General features: G+C 43.4%; 3 protein-coding genes and 1 long non-coding RNA gene across 4 annotated transcripts in view; all 4 read left to right on the top strand.

Annotated features, from left to right (window-relative positions):
* Nucleotides 1-3,761: 3,761 nt before the first annotated feature.
* rwdd (RWD domain containing 4) lies at nt 3,762-9,743 on the top strand. Its single transcript, XM_064940789.1, has 7 exons — nt 3,762-3,978; nt 5,786-5,866; nt 6,989-7,098; nt 7,616-7,766; nt 8,134-8,233; nt 8,349-8,772; nt 8,882-9,743. The coding sequence occupies exons 1-6, from the start codon at nt 3,955-3,957 to the stop codon at nt 8,495-8,497; spliced, it is 615 nt and encodes a 204-aa protein (XP_064796861.1). The 5' UTR covers nt 3,762-3,954; the 3' UTR covers nt 8,498-8,772; nt 8,882-9,743.
* An 865-nt stretch (nt 9,744-10,608) lies between these two features.
* LOC135515395 (uncharacterized) lies at nt 10,609-11,543 on the top strand. Its single transcript, XR_010451806.1, has 3 exons — nt 10,609-10,665; nt 10,841-10,960; nt 11,440-11,543. It is a non-coding gene; the product is annotated as an uncharacterized LOC135515395 (long non-coding RNA).
* Nucleotides 11,544-12,246: 703 nt separating this feature from the next.
* Nucleotides 12,247-19,935, top strand: LOC135515532 (uncharacterized). Its single transcript, XM_064939149.1, has 10 exons — nt 12,247-12,420; nt 12,601-13,028; nt 13,611-13,765; nt 14,561-14,778; nt 16,819-16,958; nt 17,120-17,230; nt 17,419-17,580; nt 17,806-17,929; nt 18,244-18,402; nt 19,780-19,935. Exons 1-10 carry the CDS (start codon nt 12,247-12,249, stop codon nt 19,933-19,935), a joined length of 1,827 nt encoding a protein of 608 aa, XP_064795221.1.
* The window catches only part of LOC135516459 (uncharacterized), a 25,208-nt gene continuing 23,427 nt past the window's right edge, over nt 18,220-20,000 (top strand). Inside the window, exons 1-2 of the mRNA XM_064940790.1 lie at nt 18,220-18,402; nt 19,691-20,000. The exon at nt 19,691-20,000 is cut by the window's right edge and continues 928 nt beyond it. The gene's annotated coding sequence lies outside the window, so the exon portion shown is untranslated. The remainder of the gene's footprint in view (nt 18,403-19,690) is intronic.

Raw genomic sequence — 20,000 nt, forward strand, 5'->3', positions numbered from 1 at the left:
AATGTTAATATTGGGAGTATTAAAGCAGAACACTCCTGGCTGACATCGCCGTCACAGTCTTGCAGGTTTGTATCTGCGCCTGACCATTGTGATCGATCTCAGCTGGGTTTGATTACAGCACTGATTGGACTCAGCGGGGTAATGGTGTTCTGTCCAATAAGATCGAAGGCAAATGAGTTTGCTGGTGTGAAAATGCCAGGATGGATAATTCCTATCCCATTAAAAAATATATATCCCAATGCTGCATCATTTCCATCATATTTACCTACCACTATGATGAGAGAAGAGAAAGATGACTGAAGTCACCCAGCTAACACTTATACGGAGAGAGAACGTTTTTGTTGTGTTACCCGTACTGTTAGTTTTACCCTACTGATGATGTGTTGATTATGACTGAACGCCTCTGAAGTTATAACCCAGCTAACACTTATACGGAGAGAGAACGTTTTTGTTGTGTTACCCGTACTGTTAGTTTTACCCTACTGATGATGTGTTGATTATGACTGAACGCCTCTGAAGTTATAACCCAGCTAACACTTATACGGAGAGAGAACGTTTTTGTTGTGTTACCCGTACTGTTAGTTTTACCCTACTGATGATGTGTTGATTATGACTGAACGCCTCTGAAGTTATAACCCAGCTAACACGGAGAGAGAACGTTTTTGTTGTGTTACCCTACTGTTAGTATACGGAGAGAGAACGTTTTTGTTGTGTTACCCGTACTGTTAGTTTTACCCTACTGATGATGTGTTGATTATGACTGAACGCCTCTGAAGTTATAACCCAGCTAACACTTAAACGGAGAGAGAACGTTTTTGTTGTGTTACCCGTAATGTTCCCCAGATGTTTGAGTGTCCAGTTTTCCTTTAGGTAGGAGAACGTTCTGTGTATGTTAGCAAAAAACTTCCTGACGCATGGCTTTCGACCTTCGTCTCTCCCGAGCCCGTACGGGAGTTGTAGCGATGAGACAAGATAGTAATTACTAACAATTGGATACCACGAAATTGGGGAGAAAAAGGGGGTAATTTTTTATTTTTTTTTAACTCCTGAGAACCTATTTAGAATGTTTAAGCATTAGAGTTAGGAGAACATTAACTAAATGCCGAACAGAATTGATCCAGAACGTGGTTGCCATGTTTTCAGAATTATCCAATATAAATGTTTCATGAGAACATTGCACGTACATTCATGTGTCCAGTTTTCTGTGGGTTAGGAGACTATTCCATCAACATCCCATTAGACATTTAAATTGTTATTTATTTTAAGGGCGAATGTTCTCACAGAAGCATTTCCATTTTAGTCCTTGAACAGACACTCTTGTCAGGGGGAAAACACAGTTAGTGATTACGTACATCGTCTTATTTATTCACCAGGTCCCCCGTGGGAATCAAACCCACAACCCTGGCATTGCTAGCACCGTGCTCTACCAAATGAGCTACACACAGAACATAGTTGACAAATTCTCAGAATATAATAATGTTGTAGATACATTTCAAGAACGTTCTCGTGTATCAGTCGTTGCCTTCATCACAGCAGCCTCGTATTACTGTGGCCAAGTCAATCAATGGTCTTACTGGTGAACCAATCATCTATTCACGGCTCTTTGTTTTTGTCGGCAAGGTTAGGGACACTCAAAAACAATTATTTTAACGTGCATACATATTTGTCACACTTTGCCTACATTGTGCATGTTCATTTAGACAGTGATTATTATTCAACATGTCCTCCGCTGTGATTTTAACTCACAACCTCTTGGTTCAATGATTCCAATCGTCTTGCCATTCCACCATGTGCGTGTCACTTAATATGACTATTTTCTTATCGTTGATTTTATTTACTTATTTCAGCCATTTTAGGGCTTTTTGTATAGTTGATTAATGTTGGTGGGTCATATAACCCTGTTTCAATGACACTCCTGAATCACTATCATCAATAAAAATTGTTTTTCTCGAGTGTGCTTTTAAGAGAGCTGAGATTCACTTCACTACGATAAATAAAATATGAACTGATTAACTGACACAGACGTGGCAGCAGAAAAGCCTGGAATGAGTTCAAATCCCAGGTGAGGACATGCTGAATATTAAATGAACAGACATCATGTAATTATGAATGTGAAAGTGTGTCAAATATGTAAGTTGAAAACACTGTATGTTAAAGGCATTGTGTGTGAGTATCTGTTACCGTGCCAACAGACAAAGAGCTGATTGTTCACCAATCAGGGCCTTAATAGCCTTGGCCACAGGAACAAGGGCTAACGTCTAATGAAACCATTTTTCTTTTTACATTTCTTTGGGTCCTGACAACTGAAACACAGAAATGTTCCTTCAACGTTCCAGTGGAAACGTGTCTAGAACATCCATATCTTATATTCTGAGAACATGGCAACCATGTTCTGGCTATGTTCTGTTTGACGTTAAGGGAACAGTCTCTTGGAAACAGTCCTTGCACATCACTGGAACATTCCTATGAAAAGGTTATAGGGTAACAACAAAATGAGACCCTTAAGGGAACGTTCTATAAAGTTGTGGAAACGCTTGTTGTTAGCTGGGAAGAAAGAGAGGCTTTTCTATTAATTAAATAAGAATTAGGCTAGGCCTTAGCTAGTATCTCTGAGTGACCCTACCATTGGGACCAAAGTGTGGTTCAACAAGACAGCTGAGGCTGATCACTTGACCTTTATGTCAACGACACATGGGCTGATGTCATTGAGCTGCGGTGCTGATTTATAAGGCCTCGTGAGCCATTCTCTGGCCTAAAAATAGATTAGAGCGTCTATTCAGTGTATTGTCACGATGAGCGATGTGGTACTTTCGATTCAACAATTGATACTGTACCCGATTAATGTTTGTTTGGGGAGTACCAAGTTCCATACCAGTCTGCCTATTTCTAAAGAGAAAATTAACAAAAATATAAAATATAAACGCAACAACAATTTTACTGAGTTATAGCTCATATAAGGACATCAGTACAATTGAAATAAATTCATTAAGACCTTAATCTATGGATTTCACATGACTGAGTAGGGGTGCAGCCCTGGATGGACCAGGGAGGGCAGCCAGGCCCAGCCAATTAGAATTTGTTTTTCCCCACAAAAGACAGAAATACTCCTCAGTTTCATCAGCTGTCCAGGTGGCTGGTCTCAGACGATTCCGCAACTGAATAAGACAGATGTGGAGGTCCTGGACTGGCGTGATTACAGGTGGTCTGTGGTTGTGAGGCAAGTTGGACATACTGCCAAATTCTCTAAAATGACATTGGAGGCAGCTTATGGTAGAGACATTAACATTCAATTCACTGGCATCAGCTCTGGTGGACATTCCGGCAGTCAGCATGCCAATTGCACGCCCCCTCAGAAAATCTGTGGCATTGTGTTGTGTGACAAAACCGCACATTTTATAGTGGGCTTTTATTGTCCCCAGCACAAGGTGCACCAGTGCAATGATCGCGCTGTTTAATCAGCTTCTTGATATGCCACACCTGTCAGGTGGATGGATTATCTTGGCAAAGGAGAAATTCTTACTAACAGGGATATAAACAAATGTGTGCACATAATTTGAGAGAAAAAAGCTTTTTGTGCGTATGGAAACATGTCTGGTATCTTTTATTTCAGCTCATCAAACCAACACTTTACATGTTCCGTTTATATTTTTGTTTAGTATATTTAGGAAATATTAGTTCCAGACACCCTCCCGTGGCCATAAAAAAGCATTGCAGTATCTGCAAGAGTGGTCAGGTTCAAAGTTCAGAGACATTGCGCATGCGTACAATGCGAAGAACATCATGGGTCACGTCTGACGTTGGATCAACTAGATACGTTGCTACATTTATAAACTAGCTATATATATTTTTTTTTAATCACAGACATGACACGTTAACTCTGCACTTTTCATATTTTGTACTGTTAGCTAGACATATTTGACTACATTGTTTAGCGTCATCTGAAAGAAAGAAATCATGACTGCCAACGAGGATCAAGAGGTAATATCTGGTGATGCTAAACAGCGCGCTAGCTAGCTAACAGGGCTAACAGATCTAGCTAGCAGTGATGTACGAAGGCTGAACTGTTAACAGTTTTCGACAAAAAACAAAGTTTCATGAACGAAGTACTATCATTACCGTAGTCAGTGGATGCTTGGGCTAGTTTGTATAGTTAGCTAACTGAAAAACTAGGATAGTTTTGCCTAGTTAGCTAACTGAAGAACTAGGCTAGTTTTAGCCACACCACCAGTTAGCCAACGATAGCTCTGAGTAGTGTGAGTCAGTGCACTGAATCTCCTTAGATAGGTAACGTATTTATATTGAACAAAAAATATGAACCCAACATGAAAAGTGTTGGTCCGATGTTTCATGAGCTGAAATAAAATGTCCCAGATATTTTCCATACGCACAAAAAGCTTATTTCTCTCAAATGTGCACAAATTTGTTTACATCCCTGTTAGTAAGCATTTCTCCTTTGCCAAGATAATCCATCCACCTGACAGTTGTTATTGATCAACAATTTGATTAAACAGCATGATCATTACACAGGTGCACCTTATGCTGGGGACAATAAAAGGTGACGTTTTGTCACACAACGCAACGCCACAGATGTCTCAAGTTTTGAGGGAGCGTGCAATTGGTATGCTGATTGCAGGAATGTCCACCAGTGCTGTTGCCAGATAATTGAATGTTAGTTTCTCTACCATGAACCGCCTCCTACATTGTTTTAGAGTATTTGGCAGTATGTCCAATCGGCCTCACAACCACAGACCACCTGTAACCACGCCAACCCAGAACTTCCACATCCGGCTTCTTCAGCTGAGGGATCATCTGAGACCAGCCACCTGGACAGTTGATGAAACTGTAGGTTAGCACCACCAAAGAATTACGGCAGAAACCGTCTCAGGGATGCTCATCTGCGTGCTCGTCGTCCTCACCAGGGTCTTGACTTGACTGCAGATTGTCATCATAACCGACTTCTGTGGGCGGCAAATGCTCATCTGCGATGGCCACTGGCACGCTAGAGAAGTTTTTTCTTCACGGATGATTCCCGGTTTCAACTGTACCGGGCAGATGGCAGACATGGCGTTGTGTGGGAGAGCGGTTTGCTCATGTCAACGTTGTGAACAGAGTGCCCCATGGTGGGATTATGGTATGGACAAGCATGAATGGCAATTTTAGAGATACCGTGATGTGATCCTGAGGCCCATTGTCGTGCCATTTATCCACCACCATCACCTCATGATGATGCACAGCCTCATGTCGCAAGGATCTGTACACAACTCGTGGAAGCTGAAAATGTCCCAGTTCTTCCATGGCCAACTCACCAGACATGTCTCCCATTGAGCATGTTTGGGATGCTCTGGATAAACGTGTACGACACCGTGTTCCAGTTCCCGCCAATACCCAGCAACTTCGCACAGCCATGGAAGAGGAGTGGGACAACATTCCACAGGCCACAATCAACAGCCTGATCAACTATATGAGAAGGAGAATGTCGTGCTGCATGAGGCAAATGGTGGTCACACCAGATACTGACTGGTTTTCTGATCCACCCCCCTACCTTTTTTAAAGGTATCTGTGACGCACAGATGCATACCTGTTTTCCCAGTCATGTGAAATCCATAGATTAGGGCCTAATGAATTTATGAACTGCAACTCAGTAAAATCTTTGAAATTGTTGCATTTTATGTTTTTGTTCTATATTATCTAGCTACCTACAGTCTTTTATCCAGCATCAATGAATAACCTCTCTCTTTCTCTCTCTCTGTCTTCTCTCTTTCCCTCACTTTGGTTACTGTTCCAGATGGAGTTAGAAGCCCTCCGTTCGATATACGAGGGGGACGAGTGCTTCAAGGAAGTCAGTCCGGTTTCATTTCAGTTTAGGGTGAGTAGCTTATTCAATGGGATGTGGCGCAGAATTTGTAGAGGTGAGATTCCTGTGGCGGGCCGGGCGCAGTGCGCGCTAGCCAAGGTTGCACGGTGTTTCCTCCGACACGTTGGTGCGGCTGGCTTCCGGGTTGGTTGGATGCGCGCTGTGTTAAGAAGCAGTGCGGCTTGGTTGGGTTGTGTATCGGAGGACGCATGACTTTCAACCTTAGTCTCTCCCGAGCCCGTACGGGAGTTGTAGCGATGAGACAAGATAGTAGCTACTACAACAATTGGATACCATGAAATTGGGGAGAAAAAAAGGGGTAAAATAAAAAATCTATTTAAAAAAAATATATATATATTACTTTTATGTATAAACATCTTTTATAAAATCTTTTCTTTTTGCCTTTTGACCTTTTTCAAAAAGAATCGAGTAGAGGTTGTAGGAGACGAAGTGAGGAATCAAGGAAATTAAAGTGCGATTCTCCTAAATCAAATGTTATTTGTCACATACACATGGTTAGCAGGTGTTAATGCGAGTGTAGCGAAAATGCTTGTGCTTCTAGTTCCGACAATGCAGTAATAACCAACGAGTAATCTAACCTAACAATTTCACAACTACTACCTTATACACACAAGTGTAAAGGAATGTAGAATATGTACATAAAGATATATGAATGAGTGATGGTACAGAACGGCATAGACAAGATGCAGTAGATGGTATAGAGTACAGTATATACATATGAGATGAGTATGTAAACAAAGTGGCATAGTTTAAAGTGGCTAGTGATACATTTTTCATCCATTTTTACATTATTAAAGTGGCTGGAGTTGAGTCAGTATGTTGGCAGCAGCCACTCAATGTTAGTGGTGACTGTTTAACAGTCTGATGGCCTTGAGATAGAAGCTGTTTTTCAGTCTCTCGGTCCCCGCTTTGATGCACCTGTATTGACCTCGCCTTCTGGATGATAGCGGGGTGAACAGGCAGTGGCTCGGGTGGTTGTTGTCCTCCCAAACCTCTTAGGCTCACCTGATTCAGTTGGTTTACTAATCTTCTGGGTCGTCGGGAAGAGGTTTGGGGAACACTGTCGACGTGAATGAACATTGTCTAACGTCCCGAACCACTTCCCTTTTCCAGATAGGAGAACACGATGACTCCAAGGCGTTCATTCTGGATATTTCATGGCCTGCGATGTATCCTGAAACGCCACCTGAAATTTCTCTAGATGGCTTTTTCAACAAAAAAATGTGAGTCATCGTTGGTTGACGCTGTACAATACTTAGTGGTAAAGCCTAATTTATGTTACTACCATGCCATATGCCTAAGTTTGGGTCATGATCCACCAATGCAATGCAGCGAGTAAAGATACAAAATAACTTTAATGTGTGAAGTTATCTAACTAATTCCTGAGGTAATTACATTGAGTTGGACCTGTCCTCTGTAGCGCATGGCACGTGCAATGCCGGGATAGGATAAGTAATCCTTCTCACCACCCCCCCCGCCCCCCCTTAATGATTTAGATGCACTATTGTAAAGTGGCTGTTCCACTAGATGTCAGAAGGTGAATTCACCAATTTGTAAGTCGCTCTGGATAAGAGCGTCTGCTAAATGACTTAAATGTATATGTAATGTAATGTGTGTTTTAGATTCCTCCTGGGGCCACTCCTATGGAAAGTGTATGCACACTAGACTTGCCTGTAAGTCGCTTTTGGGTAAAAACACCAGCTCAATGGCGTTTTATTCTAAAAATGATTCTCTTATCAGATCTTCAGAGACCAAGCAGCTGATCATCTCTGGGTTGGAGGAGCAGGTGGAGGCCAACCTGGGCACTGCCATGATGTACACCCTGTTCGAGTGGGCCAAAGACAACCAGGAAGCTCTGATGGAGAACCACCAAGCCGTGGTCACTACCGTGGTCAGTGTGTTACACACACACACAACCCCACACACACAACCCCACACACACACAACCCCACACACACACAACCACACACACACAACCACACACACACACAACCACACACACACACACACACACAACCACACAACCACACAACCACACACACACACAACCACACACACAACCACACACACAACCACACACACAACCACACACACACACACAAAACCACACACACACACACACAACCACACACACACACACACAACCACACACAACCACAGAAATAGAATGACTTGGAAGAGGACTTTCCGTTCAAGTCGGTTTAGTATTTCTATCCACATTGTGCTCATTAACCAGTGGTGACCCGTTTCCCCCCCAGACACTGACATCCAACAGTGACCTCAACGCCCCAGCCAAGAAGAAAGAGAAGAGGGAACAGCTGACCAAATCACAGAAGAGGAAGATCACATGTAGAACTGGTAAGGGACTGAAATAACTTGAGTATTTACTTTTCCATCACAAATTACCTTTTGTTTTTTTTGTCAATGCTATTGATATTTAAACGGTGCTTCTCACACTGTACCGTTTCAACAGATAACAAGGGGGAACTCCCCAGAGGCTGGGACTGGGTCGACGTTATCAAGGTATATTGGTTCAGTCAGTTCACGGCAGTTGATTTTGTGTCGACTATTTTTGTTGTCCTGTCTGATGTAAAAAAAAATATATATATATATATTTCATAAGACACCCTTGCTATTGATAGCACCCTTGCTATTGATAGCACCCTTGCTATTGATAGCACCCTTGCTATTGATAGCACCCTTGCTATTGATAGCACCCTTGCTGCCGCTAGCACCCGTGTTGCCGCTAGCACCCGTGTTGCCAAAAGCACCCGTGTTGCCAAAAGCACCCGTGTTGCCAAAAGCACCCGTGTTGCCAAAAGCACCTTTGTTCAACATTTTAATTTCTCTCCTTTCTTGCATCTTCAACTTGTTGAACGTGACACTCCATCCAGCATGTAAGTACAATGGAAAAACTACATATTTCCCAATATACATTAAAAAAACATGCCCCATCTGAGCTTACTGTGGTTTCTAAATGCTTTTCTCTCTATTATCGTTTTTCAGTTGAGCAGAACAGGCGGTAAAGAGGAAGACTAGAATGCCGTGGAGGAGGTGGAGAGAGGTCTCTGGTACTGCTTTTACCAGGAAGTGAAGTCTCCCGACCTCACTCAGACCACCTGACCCTGGCCGCTGCTCCGTAGACTCCTTCCAGTCTGCCCCAAGACGCCACAACCAAGACGGCCGCTTTTTCTCTCCAAGGGAAGACGGGGTCCTCTACACCTGAACACAATCAATAGTTGTCAAAGCTGTCGTTTTGAGAGGGCGTCACACATACAGGTGGTTTAGTGTCATATCGGAAGGAGTTTAAAATGTGGCTTTTTTTTATTTTTATGAACTGTTTTCATTTGCTTGGAGGAGAGCCCAAATGTGTGACTAATTTTGGTTTTAAACGTGGTGATGACGGTGGATTGCAGTGTGAGCTGCATTGAAACAACGAAAGCTTGTACGGGTGTGTGCTGGTATTTGTGCCGTCGGAATAGGTCGAGGTGAGTGAATGGTGAAGGGGTGGCAGTGTCATCTGTTTTCACTAGTACTGCATGCTTGTCAAAGTGGAATGATCTGGACCTCTTGTTACCATGAGCCAGACTTCCATGTACTGTCATCACTGCCAGGGAATTGAAAATCTGTCCACTTTGAGACCGGTTCAGTTGCTAGGCATCAAGAGCTGTAAAACGTGCTTTACCAGGACTGTCAACGTATGGCTGTGTGACTTTAGGATCCTCGGTGTATCTGATGTACAGTGGTGTGGAACATAAACTCAACATGTTACGAAGGACACGACTGAATATGCGATATTGTGTCCCTTTAATTTAGAGATGTGCTGGAGAATTTTTTTTTTTTTTTTAATAAAAAATGATTATTATGATATTGTTCTTATTTATTTTTAGCTTGTCCATGTTTCCCAGCTAAAAATACACCCTGGCATAATGTAGTGTATTTTATGTGCTGTTGTCGTTTTGATAAAGGAAAAAAACACAAGAGAAACGGCCTAATGTGAATACCAATTAGTTTATCCCCTTGCACCAGTTTTGTGGGGGTATGATATTTGGTTCCCATGGCGATGTATCTGAATAGTATCTAGAGTGTAGAAAACATAGTAATGAATAGGAGGCCCGCCTGAAGCTTATTTTTCCACGTCATTAAAGCTATGTCCGAAAATAAACTTTACTTTCGAATATACCGAGGTGTAAGTAAAGAACTGTAAACTCTATCCGTTTATTATGCGTTTATACGCACCGGGTCAGTGCGTCGCAGTTGGCTTACTATTAGTGGAACATGAACCATCACTCGGAACTCCGCCCTGGACAACACTAGTTGCCAAAGGAGTTGTCACTTCTCCAAACACAGTGGGACAGATGATACTGTCAGCGTTGCATTGTGATGGTGGATGGTGAGCCATTGAAGCTTCGAGCGGGATAAGAAAGGAATGCGCGAGAGCCAGGATAGCCGATGAAGATGGTCGATTCTATCCTACAATTAAGACAAATGTGGACTTCTAAACACGGAATTGTCCCCAAAAAGAAGACAAGGAGAGTAAGACCCCAACTATTTCGTTATTCCTGTGTGCGCTAATTTGCAATTATGGACACCTTGTAGCTTTCGTAAAAATGTGAACTAATTTTATAACTTTTTTAAAATTAACATGACTTACTATAACTGAACATAAATGTGTAGCTCTTAATTAAGAGCTTCTGGTAATGTTAGGCTACAATTTTCCATTTTGTTCATAGGTGAAAGAGGTTGTAATATTTCCACTCATTTCCAATGGCTCTACCTCACTGCGTCGGGTGAGTTTAGGTGCCAGGTAGTCTCATAATATTCAGTACACCATTAGATTATCTGCTCTCTTATCACCCAATTTGAGGGTTCGATTGTTCTACATAAGTCATTTACATAGATTTTATAACCGTCATTAGTATCAGTTCACACAGTGTTCCTTTCTCGTCGGTAAATTCGTCATAGCATCAGGACAGCAAAAACAAGAGAGAGACCATTCCCACATTCCAAAGACTCCAGGAGATGTTCTTTTCCGACGGTCGATCCGATCATGCCATTCGAGCGAAAAAGATTAGGGCCAATAAGGTAAGGTAATTGATCCAGTTTGAGTGACACGTGTTTAAACAATGAGTGGGTCTAATTCTGAATGCTGATTTGTTAAAACGGCATTTCAACCGTTGTCTATTCCACAAATTACCACCAGATTAATCTATGATGTTAAAATGCCTATTTATTCTGTTCCATCTGACTGAGCAATCAAAAAGTCTCATCAGCCCAGCCGGGAAATTTATAAACTTGATCTCCACTATAAAAAGCATCTAGACGTTATCTCACATTTCTTTTAGACTAACATTTAGTTTTCAACAGAGGTGATTTGTATAAACCTTGCTGTCTGTCTCTCCGACATTTGCAACATTGTTTCAATATTCATATTCGATCTCCAGCTGTCCCATAGTAATGAACGTGTGTGTCGGGGGGAGGAGACAGACAGGACAGCGTTTCTCAGCCTGTCAATGTATAGTCCATCCATGTGTTGCTTACTGTCGTCTGTATTTATATTGTAGAGAGCCGACAGGAGTATTCCTTTGACCAAAGTCAGTGAGGAGTCAGAGTCCCAGATAACAGCTCACCTCAGAGTAAGTCGTCTGCACACCTCTGGACGTGTTCTATCTAATTATTCATGTTGTAAACCCACACATTCTTCTCAGTATCAATTTCTGCAGCGCCATGTAAAGTCGTACGGACAAAGCACACCGTCAGAGGAGAAAGGGTTGAATGTGCTGCATCTGCAGAACACGTATTTATTCACGGTGAGGAGGACCAAGCAACTCTGCTGATTCATCCATGGAGAACAAAAACCTGATCCCATTCTTCATTTATTTTGAGCTTTTTTTTCTACTTTTTACATTTTTGTTTTTTAGGACAAAGCAGCTTTCAAAGCCTTAACAGATGGAGGACTTGATGCCACTGAGGATACTGCTTCTCAAAACCTGTTGCAGAGTTTGGTGGCATTGGAAGAAGAGGAAGAGGACCGTGTTTGTGTAAACCAGGATGTCACCACATGGGCTGAAAGTGTTCCCGAAATTGTCAAATGTCTATTGGCTGGATCTTCTAATGGTGTTGTCAAGACAACAGGAGGTGACCTTCATTCATTAGGTCTCACAGTTATAACAGATGACCTGGAACGTGCCAAGAAGAGGAGATTCATGATCTACATATGTGGTGGATATAAAGGTGAGCGTGTGAGCGTGAGCGTGCACGTGTGCTTGTCTCTGTATGTGTGTCAACCATAATCCCACCCCCCTCCCACACAGACACGGTGAATCTCACCCCCCTCCCACACAGACACGGTGGCAGAGAGGACTGCGTTGATGGAGACTGTGTTCCCTCGTCTGTACCTCTACTGCAAACAGAGGGGCTATGACTTCAGGATGGTGGACCTGCGCTGGGGCGTGGGAGACCCTGTGTCGGATAGACACGACACGGCAGAGCTGCACGTGGAGGCCCTCGCACAGTGTCAGGAAACACTGGGGCCAAACTTCATAGTGAGATATCTCTCTAGTTTAATTCGTTTTTATTCAAATCATTTCTCTCTTCCTTTTTTTAATCTTTCTTTTCACTGATCTCTTATCCAACATATCGTCCCACACGTTTACGACCCTTCTGCCAGTCACTAGCTAAACTCCTGGATTCGTGAAGTTATTCATTAGTGTTTTATTTGATAGTTATTCCTTGGTCAGAAGTACGAGGTCCAGACCCTGCCCAGCACTATCTCCAGAGAGGTGTTTGAGGCCATCGTGAACGTGGTGGAGAGAGACAGACAGAAGATGTCCAAGAAAAAACACCCCAAGATGGACGACGTCATCAGTGATTCCAAGTCTAATATCGCCACAGGAAGTGACACGGGCAGCTTTGTTCCAGAACACAACAACAACAACAATCATGATTCAGGAGATCTAGCTCCGAATTCTGGGTCAATGAGCGATGAGATTTCCGTATCCCGTAATTCCCTCTCTGATGCAGATGAGACGCGGATAAGTCCTGCAGCGACGAGGTGTTGGGCAGACTTCGACCGGGATCTGATCCTACTCCAGACGTGGTACAGACTAGATGAGAACTGTGATCCTTCTGTGTACCGTCTACTCCCTGTGAGGTAAGATAGAAAAGTACACTGTTGCTCTTATTGCTATGCCTGAGTTCTTACGTCTGAGGGATTGTCACAAGTTTCATTGATGTCAACTTTTATTTTGTATTTTTTGTAAAGCCCTTTTTTTGCGGGTTTGTTGCATTGTATGCTACTTGGTTGTTTTATGGATTGTCGAACTGTCCATCACAAGGACCACTAGTATAGTTTCTTATTTGAAGCTTGTGTAACTTGCTAAACTAGTTACCAACGACCATTGGCAATCCAAACCCAACTGACATATGAAATGCTTTGTTTGGTTTCCATGGCTCTTGCCCCTAGGCCATGCGTTGTTATGAAATGCTTTGTTTGGTTTCCATGGCTCTTGCCCCTAGGCCATGCGTTGTTATGAAAGGGATTGTTTGAGGGTATTTAAAATTAGCCAGACAAACGGTAAGGGAATTGATCTCTCACAGTACAACGACCCTCCCTCTCAGCTTTTTTTTCCATTCCGTTCACAAGTCTCTTAAATCCCTTCACCATATTGGGATTGTCCTTAGGTCTCCTTAGTCAATCCTCTTGAAATGACCTAGTTCCTGTATGTGTTGGTAGCACCCAACAGCCTGACTTCCTGAGTAGAGATGGCCAGCGCAGGAGGCAGGCGAGGAAGGCGTGGCAAACTACATGCTTGCACCTGTGGGGGGTGCTACAGAGGAGTGGGACAGAGGCTCTGGGGGAGGAGGGGACATCGCACCTCCTCAGGACAGGTTTGTAAGGGGGTGTGTGGTGTGGGGGGGTGTCCTTTCACCTTAGTGGTGGATCAGGTTATTTCCCTCTTACAGGAAGTGTACAGGGGGGATCAGGTTATTTCCCTCTTACAGGAAGTGTACAGGGGGATCAGGTTATTTCCCTCTTACAGGAAGTGTACAGGGGGGATCAGGTTATTTCCCTCTTACAGGAAGTGTACAGGGGGATCAGGTTATTTCCCTCTTACAGGAAGTGTACAGGGGGGGATCAGGTTATTTCCCTCTTACAGGAAGTGTACAGGGGGGATCAGGTTATTTCCCTCTTACAGGAAGTGTACAGGGGGGGATCAGGTTATTTCCCTCTTACAGGAAGTGTACAGGGGGGATCAGGTTATTTCCCTCTTACAGGAAGTGTACAGGGGGGATCAGGTTATTTCCCTCTTACAGGAAGTGTACAGGGGGGATCAGGTTATTTCCCTCTTACAGGAAGTGTACAGGGGGGATCAGGTTATTTCCCTCTTACAGGAAGTGTACAGGGGGGGGATCAGGTTATTTCCCTCTTACAGGAAGTGTACAGGGGGGATCAGGTTATTTCCCTCTTACAGGAAGTGTACAGGGGGATCAGGTTATTTCCCTCTTACAGGAAGTGTACAGGGGGATCAGGTTATTTCCCTCTTACAGGAAGTGTACAGGGGGATCAGGTTATTTCCCTCTTACAGGAAGTGTACAGGGGGATCAGGTTATTTCCCTCTTACAGGAAGTGTACAGGAAGTAGTCTACATTGCGTTTAGCCATGTCGGTTTGCTCCCCACCCAGTTCTAGACTGGGAGGTAGAGCAGGGCCTCCAGTCACTCAGAGCCAAGGCCCCTCCAGAGGAACACTGCCACTGCTATAAGAGGGTCATTCCTGACCTCCACTACAGCCTGAGGAACGAACACGCTGCCCACTACATCGACTTGCTGGAAGGTCGACCGCAGGTCAACCACACTCTGAATGCAGCACACCAGGGCTTCATGGATCGCGTTCACAAAAAGGTAAGTGTGTGTGTGTGTGTGTGTGTGTGTGTGTGTGTGTGTGTGTGTGTGTGTGTGTGTGTGTGTGTGTGTGTGTGTGTGCGTGCATGCGTGCGTGTGGTGGGCAGTATATGGGGCTTTGGTGACTAAACGGATGGCACTGTGATAGACTACATCCAATTTGCAGTGTAGAGTGTATACAGAATAGCAGAAGTATACAGAATGGTGTCGTCTGCGTAGAGGTGGAATCACCAACAGCAAGACCGACATCATTGATGTATACAGAGAAGAGAGTCGGTCCAAGAATTGAACCCTGTGGCACCCCCATAGAGACTGCCAGAGGTGTGGACAACAGGACCTCCGATTTGACACACTGAACTCTGTCAGAGAAGTAGTTGGTGAACCAGGCGTGGCCAGCCGTAGACAAATGCTTATTGAAATTCTCGATTATCGTAGACAGTGTTTCCTATCTTCAGTGCAGTGGGCAGCTGGGAGGAGGTGCTCTTATTCTCCATGAACTTCACAGTGTCCCAGAACTTTTTGGAGTTTGTGCTATAGCATGCAAAATTCTACTACGGCATATTGGATGATTGTCATCCATATTCCATTCACCCAGTTCAATGTAACATCATCAGGTTTAGGCTACTACATGATACTTGATACTTTGTCCTATACCCATCCAATGATGGTTGCTACAACCTAGCCTCCGAGTTAGTTTACAACATAGGTGCACAGCTCAGGTCGAGAGAAACATTTTAGTAATCAAGGAGGCCGACAGAGACACATTTAATGCTGCCTTGCACACAGTTGCCTGCTTCTAGCTGATCTAGTGTGTAATCATTAGACCAACAGTTGCAAACAAGAGTTTATAGTTGGACAAATTCAGGTACGTTTATCCCCGTTTGCTTCTGTTTAAGATACGTTTTTCAACATAATCGGCTAAATGAATACACCCCTGATTACATACAAACACACTTCACTTTCATAGCAGCCACATACAAACCGCATGATCACTTTGCTCGTTGTATTCCTTCTCGCATCTACACGCTCTCCTCCCCTCAACTTTTCCCTTCGCTTGTGGACTTCAGTGCACAACACATCAGCTGTCTGTGACCAGGCGAGAAAAAAACCTTTCCAAGCCAAACCGCGACACACAGCCTACATTGTTGTCACCTTATTTAAGTCATAGTCAACATAACTACTACAACTAACGCGTTAGTAAACCCGCTACAATCACGCAGTACATTGTACAGTCAGCAAACAGTTTAGCAGTTACACCGGCGGGCCCCAGTGGCAATAAATTAATAGAAACCAAACGCTTACCTTGACTTGGAAGAGTTCCAGTATTGGATAACCATAGCCTGTTAGCTAACATAGCATCCTTCTCTGTTTGAGCCTGGTGTTTGCATAGACTAAACTAGCTAGCTACATTCCCTCGCTAAGTAAGTGAAAGTGAGCTATAGCTAGCTCTCTCTCTTGCTCTCTCTTGCTCTCTCTCTCCCTCCTGCTCTTGCTTCTTATTCATTTTTGAAGAAATAATTTGTTCAAAACTGTTCAACCATTGTCTTTCTCTCTTTGAGTCAACTACTCACCACATTTGATGCACTGCAGTGCTAGCTTGCTGTAGCTTATGCTTTCAGTACTAGATTAATTCTCTGATCCTTTGATTGGGTGGACAGCATATCAGTTCATGCTGTAAGAGCTCTGATAGGTTAGAGGACGTCCTCCTGAAGTTGTCATGATTACTGTATAAGTCTATGGAAAGAGGCGAGAACCATGAACCTCCTAGGTTGTGTATTGAAGTCAATGGACCCAGAGGAGGACGGAAGCTAGCTGTCCTCCAGCTACACAATGGTGCTACTGTAGACTTGTATAGCAAAACAGTGTGTTTTAATAAATTATTTGGTGACGTGAATTTACTTAGTATAGTTTTATCTAAAAAGTATAACTTTGAAAATGTTTCACAATTTATTTTTTATTTTATTCACGGAGGAAGATGGTTCTCCCCTTCCTCCTTCGAGGAGCCTCCACTGACACATTGCCCTTTCTTCCCTCATTAAGTTGCGCCACACCAACATCTATGAGCGTAACGTGGACTGGGGAAGGAAGGGCCTGAACCCCAAACATAACCGATCCCAACAGTTCTACACAGAACACATCTCCTCTCACTTCCAGAGGACTGTCATCAACTCTCTGAACAAGTGAGAGAGAAATAAGTAAATGCATAACACATGTCATAAAGTATATTGGAACTATACGACACGGTTACATGGTTATCTGTCATTATGTTGGCCCTCTGATATTATTGCGTAACACTCAACTGATGGCATAAATGTTGAGTTGGGCTGTCCCCCTACTCCAGAGTCATGAAGGGGAACAAAGCCAAAGGCTCCTTTGACATCAGACGGAGAGAAGCATCTAGAATGAGGATACAGGAGGAGATCCATCGCCATGTTAACCACGGACACACTCTGTAAGTCTCTGGTTTGGTGTTCTTCAATTTAGACCTGGTTTCAGACACTGTATGTTTGTGCCAACTCCTATGGTCCAATTGTCATTGCCCGATATGGCACCATACGAGCTGGCGAGAGAACACAAACGGATCTCAAACCAGGCCAGCTTCAAAGTGGTTTGATATCCTCATGACTAGTCTCTCTCCAGGGAACATCACCATGTGTTGAGAGATGGCTTCCTGGGTGAGATGAGGAGGGCCGTGGAGGAAGGGTCTTCTCTCAGACCTATCCTCCTACTGGCTCCCCCTGGCTGGGGCAAGAGCACCACCATGGCCAGACTGGCACACCTCGCCCCCTCCTGGATTACTGGGTGAGGCGTGGCTCCATGACCTCAATGGGAAATGTTTGGGAAATGTTAAGGTATTATGTACTTATTTCAGTTTAAGAGTACGATATGATCCTAAGTGGAGAATTGGAAGCGCTCTCTGGAATCCATACTGCTTGGTGATGATCAAACTGTACTATTCCTGTGACCGAGTGTATATGAAGGACTCTGTAGTACTCACAAACTGAACTTGCATGTTCTCCCTCTCAGAGCGGTGAAGGTGCTGGTGTGTTTCGTGGGCCTGACGGGGGAGAGCAGGAATGTGCGTCTGGTTCTCCAGAACCTGTGTGTTCAGCTGGCTGAGACCTACAGCCATCGCACAGAACTCTCTGAGGTAACTACCTCTATACCTATCTATCATCTTATTCCAACCAATGCAATTCCCATATAGAAGAGTACGAATGCTGTCTTGATAGAATAGATAAGAAGGTCAAATGCTCATATTGGGCAGCTGTAAAGGCATACTTCACCGCCCGAAACCACATTTTTGTCATTTTATACCACAAAAGTTATGTCCATAGACCAAAAATAGGGACAAACACGAAAACACATTGAATACAAACATTAAATGACCAATATCATTCTGTGTCCCATTCAACCCAGGGTCTCCCTCATTTGGTGAATGAGTTCCACTCCCTTCTTGGTCAGGTGAGGGCAGACAGCCCCGTAATCCTTGTGCTGGACGGGATAGATGCTCTCTCCGAGGAGCACGGAGCAGACCTCTCCTGGCTGTCTACACCTCTCCCTCCACACGTCCACCTCATCCTGTCTGCCACCACAGACTCTGCCTGCGCCCACACCCTGCAGGTCAGGACAGGTTGACAAAAGATACTGTACAACAGTGTTTATCCTACCATTACTTAGGCGTTCCCAACTATATCTCGTGTCACTTTCTAATCTGGAGGAACACTGCTGTACAGTGACTGTGGCAACGGTCGTTAAAATGTTTCAAATGCAATGTGTGATAAAATGCAACAGTTGGACTCCAAATATTTAGAGTTGTTTAAATTCATCAATTATTTCACATAAACATTGTATTAGCATGGACAAATAATGTCAAATTTCAGGCATTTTGGTGGGAAGTCAGATATTCAATATATTGTAAAATGTCACATTTTATTTTCTTTATAAAGCACTCATATATATATATATATATATATACTATTTTTGTCTATCAGGTATTTTAAAAAAAATGTTAGGAAAGAGGATCTGTGCCTCATCTTCACTGGGTATATTTGCATAAATTAATATATTAACATAAATTAAAATTAACATACATTAACATTCAACCGCCAAACACTTCCTTTGTTTTGGGCCTATCTGTAATCATAAACTGCGCTGTCTAGACTGTCTCATTAATGATTCATTACTGTAGTTGTCACGTTCTCTTGCATAATTCAACAAGTGTGTCAAGAGATGAATACCCACGCAATTTAAAATAGATGACACCTGCAGTGTTTGTACATACTTTACATTGTTTGTGAGATCAGACATAATATCACTATAATGAAACTATAATTTCATTTCAGTGCATCTAATTTGTAAACATTTCAACTGTATTAAAAAAAACATTTTTAATTGCAAAAAATAAATAAAAATCAACACCCACCTAAATGAAGATATCTTTCTTCTACTTCTTGTGATGTAAGTGTCGAGACGTTAAATCCCTGACCAAGCGTTGGCGTTCTCATAGATGCAACGGAAAACCATTGTATTCCATTGAGTCCATTTCAGGCCATAACCGGGTTGCGTTTGATTGGTCATTACAAACGTTTCTGTGGTCGTCACATTAACGGGGGGGGGGGGGGAACGAATGGCACAAGCAAGAGTGGGAAGAGTCGCCAGAGTCAAATGAAAGCAATCAATCCAGCGAGATTTATTAAGTGACAAGTGGATTTTGCATCCCTCAAACACAGGAAATGGATGGCTGATAAGGCGAGATTCTCAGGTGGGCGGGGCCTGCGTGTTGCTAAGTTACTGTATGTGAGACATCCTGACAGGTACCATTCAGGAACATGTTCTATCTAAAACCCTCTGTCATTATGCTAGTATCAAACTGATTATGAAATTCTCCGTTTTTCCCTTCCCTATCCAGAAGTCAGCCCAGCCCACTGTCCTGTCCCTACCACCCCTCAGTCCTGATGACATCACTAAGGCTCTAAAACATTTCCCTTCCCTATCCAGATGTCAGCCCAGCCCACCGTCCTGTCCCTACCACCCCTCAGTCCTGATGACATCACTAAGGCTCTAAAACATTTCCCTTCCCTATCCAGAAGTCAGCCCAGCCCACTGTCCTGTCCCTACCACCCCTCAGTCCTGATGACATCACTAAGGCTCTAAAACATTTCCCTTCCCTATCCAGATGTCAGCCCAGCCCACTGTCCTGTCCCTACCACCCCTCAGTC

Source organism: Oncorhynchus masou, chromosome 27 (genome assembly GCF_036934945.1).
Source record: "Oncorhynchus masou masou isolate Uvic2021 chromosome 27, UVic_Omas_1.1, whole genome shotgun sequence".
Taxonomy (NCBI): Eukaryota; Metazoa; Chordata; class Actinopteri; order Salmoniformes; family Salmonidae; genus Oncorhynchus; species Oncorhynchus masou.

Excerpts from the sequence above, each read along its gene's own strand:
- rwdd (XM_064940789.1), top strand. The coding sequence starts at position 3,955 with ATGACTGCCAACGAGGATCAAGAG. Across the intron at positions 3,979-5,785 it reads CTGCCAACGAGGATCAAGAG|ATGGAGTTAGAAGCCCTCCG; the intron begins GTAATATCTGGT and ends TTACTGTTCCAG. Across the intron at positions 5,867-6,988 it reads CGGTTTCATTTCAGTTTAGG|ATAGGAGAACACGATGACTC; the intron begins GTGAGTAGCTTA and ends TCCCTTTTCCAG.
- LOC135515532 (XM_064939149.1), top strand. The coding sequence starts at position 12,247 with ATGGAGACTGTGTTCCCTCGTCTGTACCTCTACTGCAAACAGAGGGGC. Across the intron at positions 13,029-13,610 it reads TACCGTCTACTCCCTGTGAG|CACCCAACAGCCTGACTTCC; the intron begins GTAAGATAGAAA and ends ATGTGTTGGTAG. Across the intron at positions 16,959-17,119 it reads GTCATCAACTCTCTGAACAA|AGTCATGAAGGGGAACAAAG; the intron begins GTGAGAGAGAAA and ends CCCCTACTCCAG.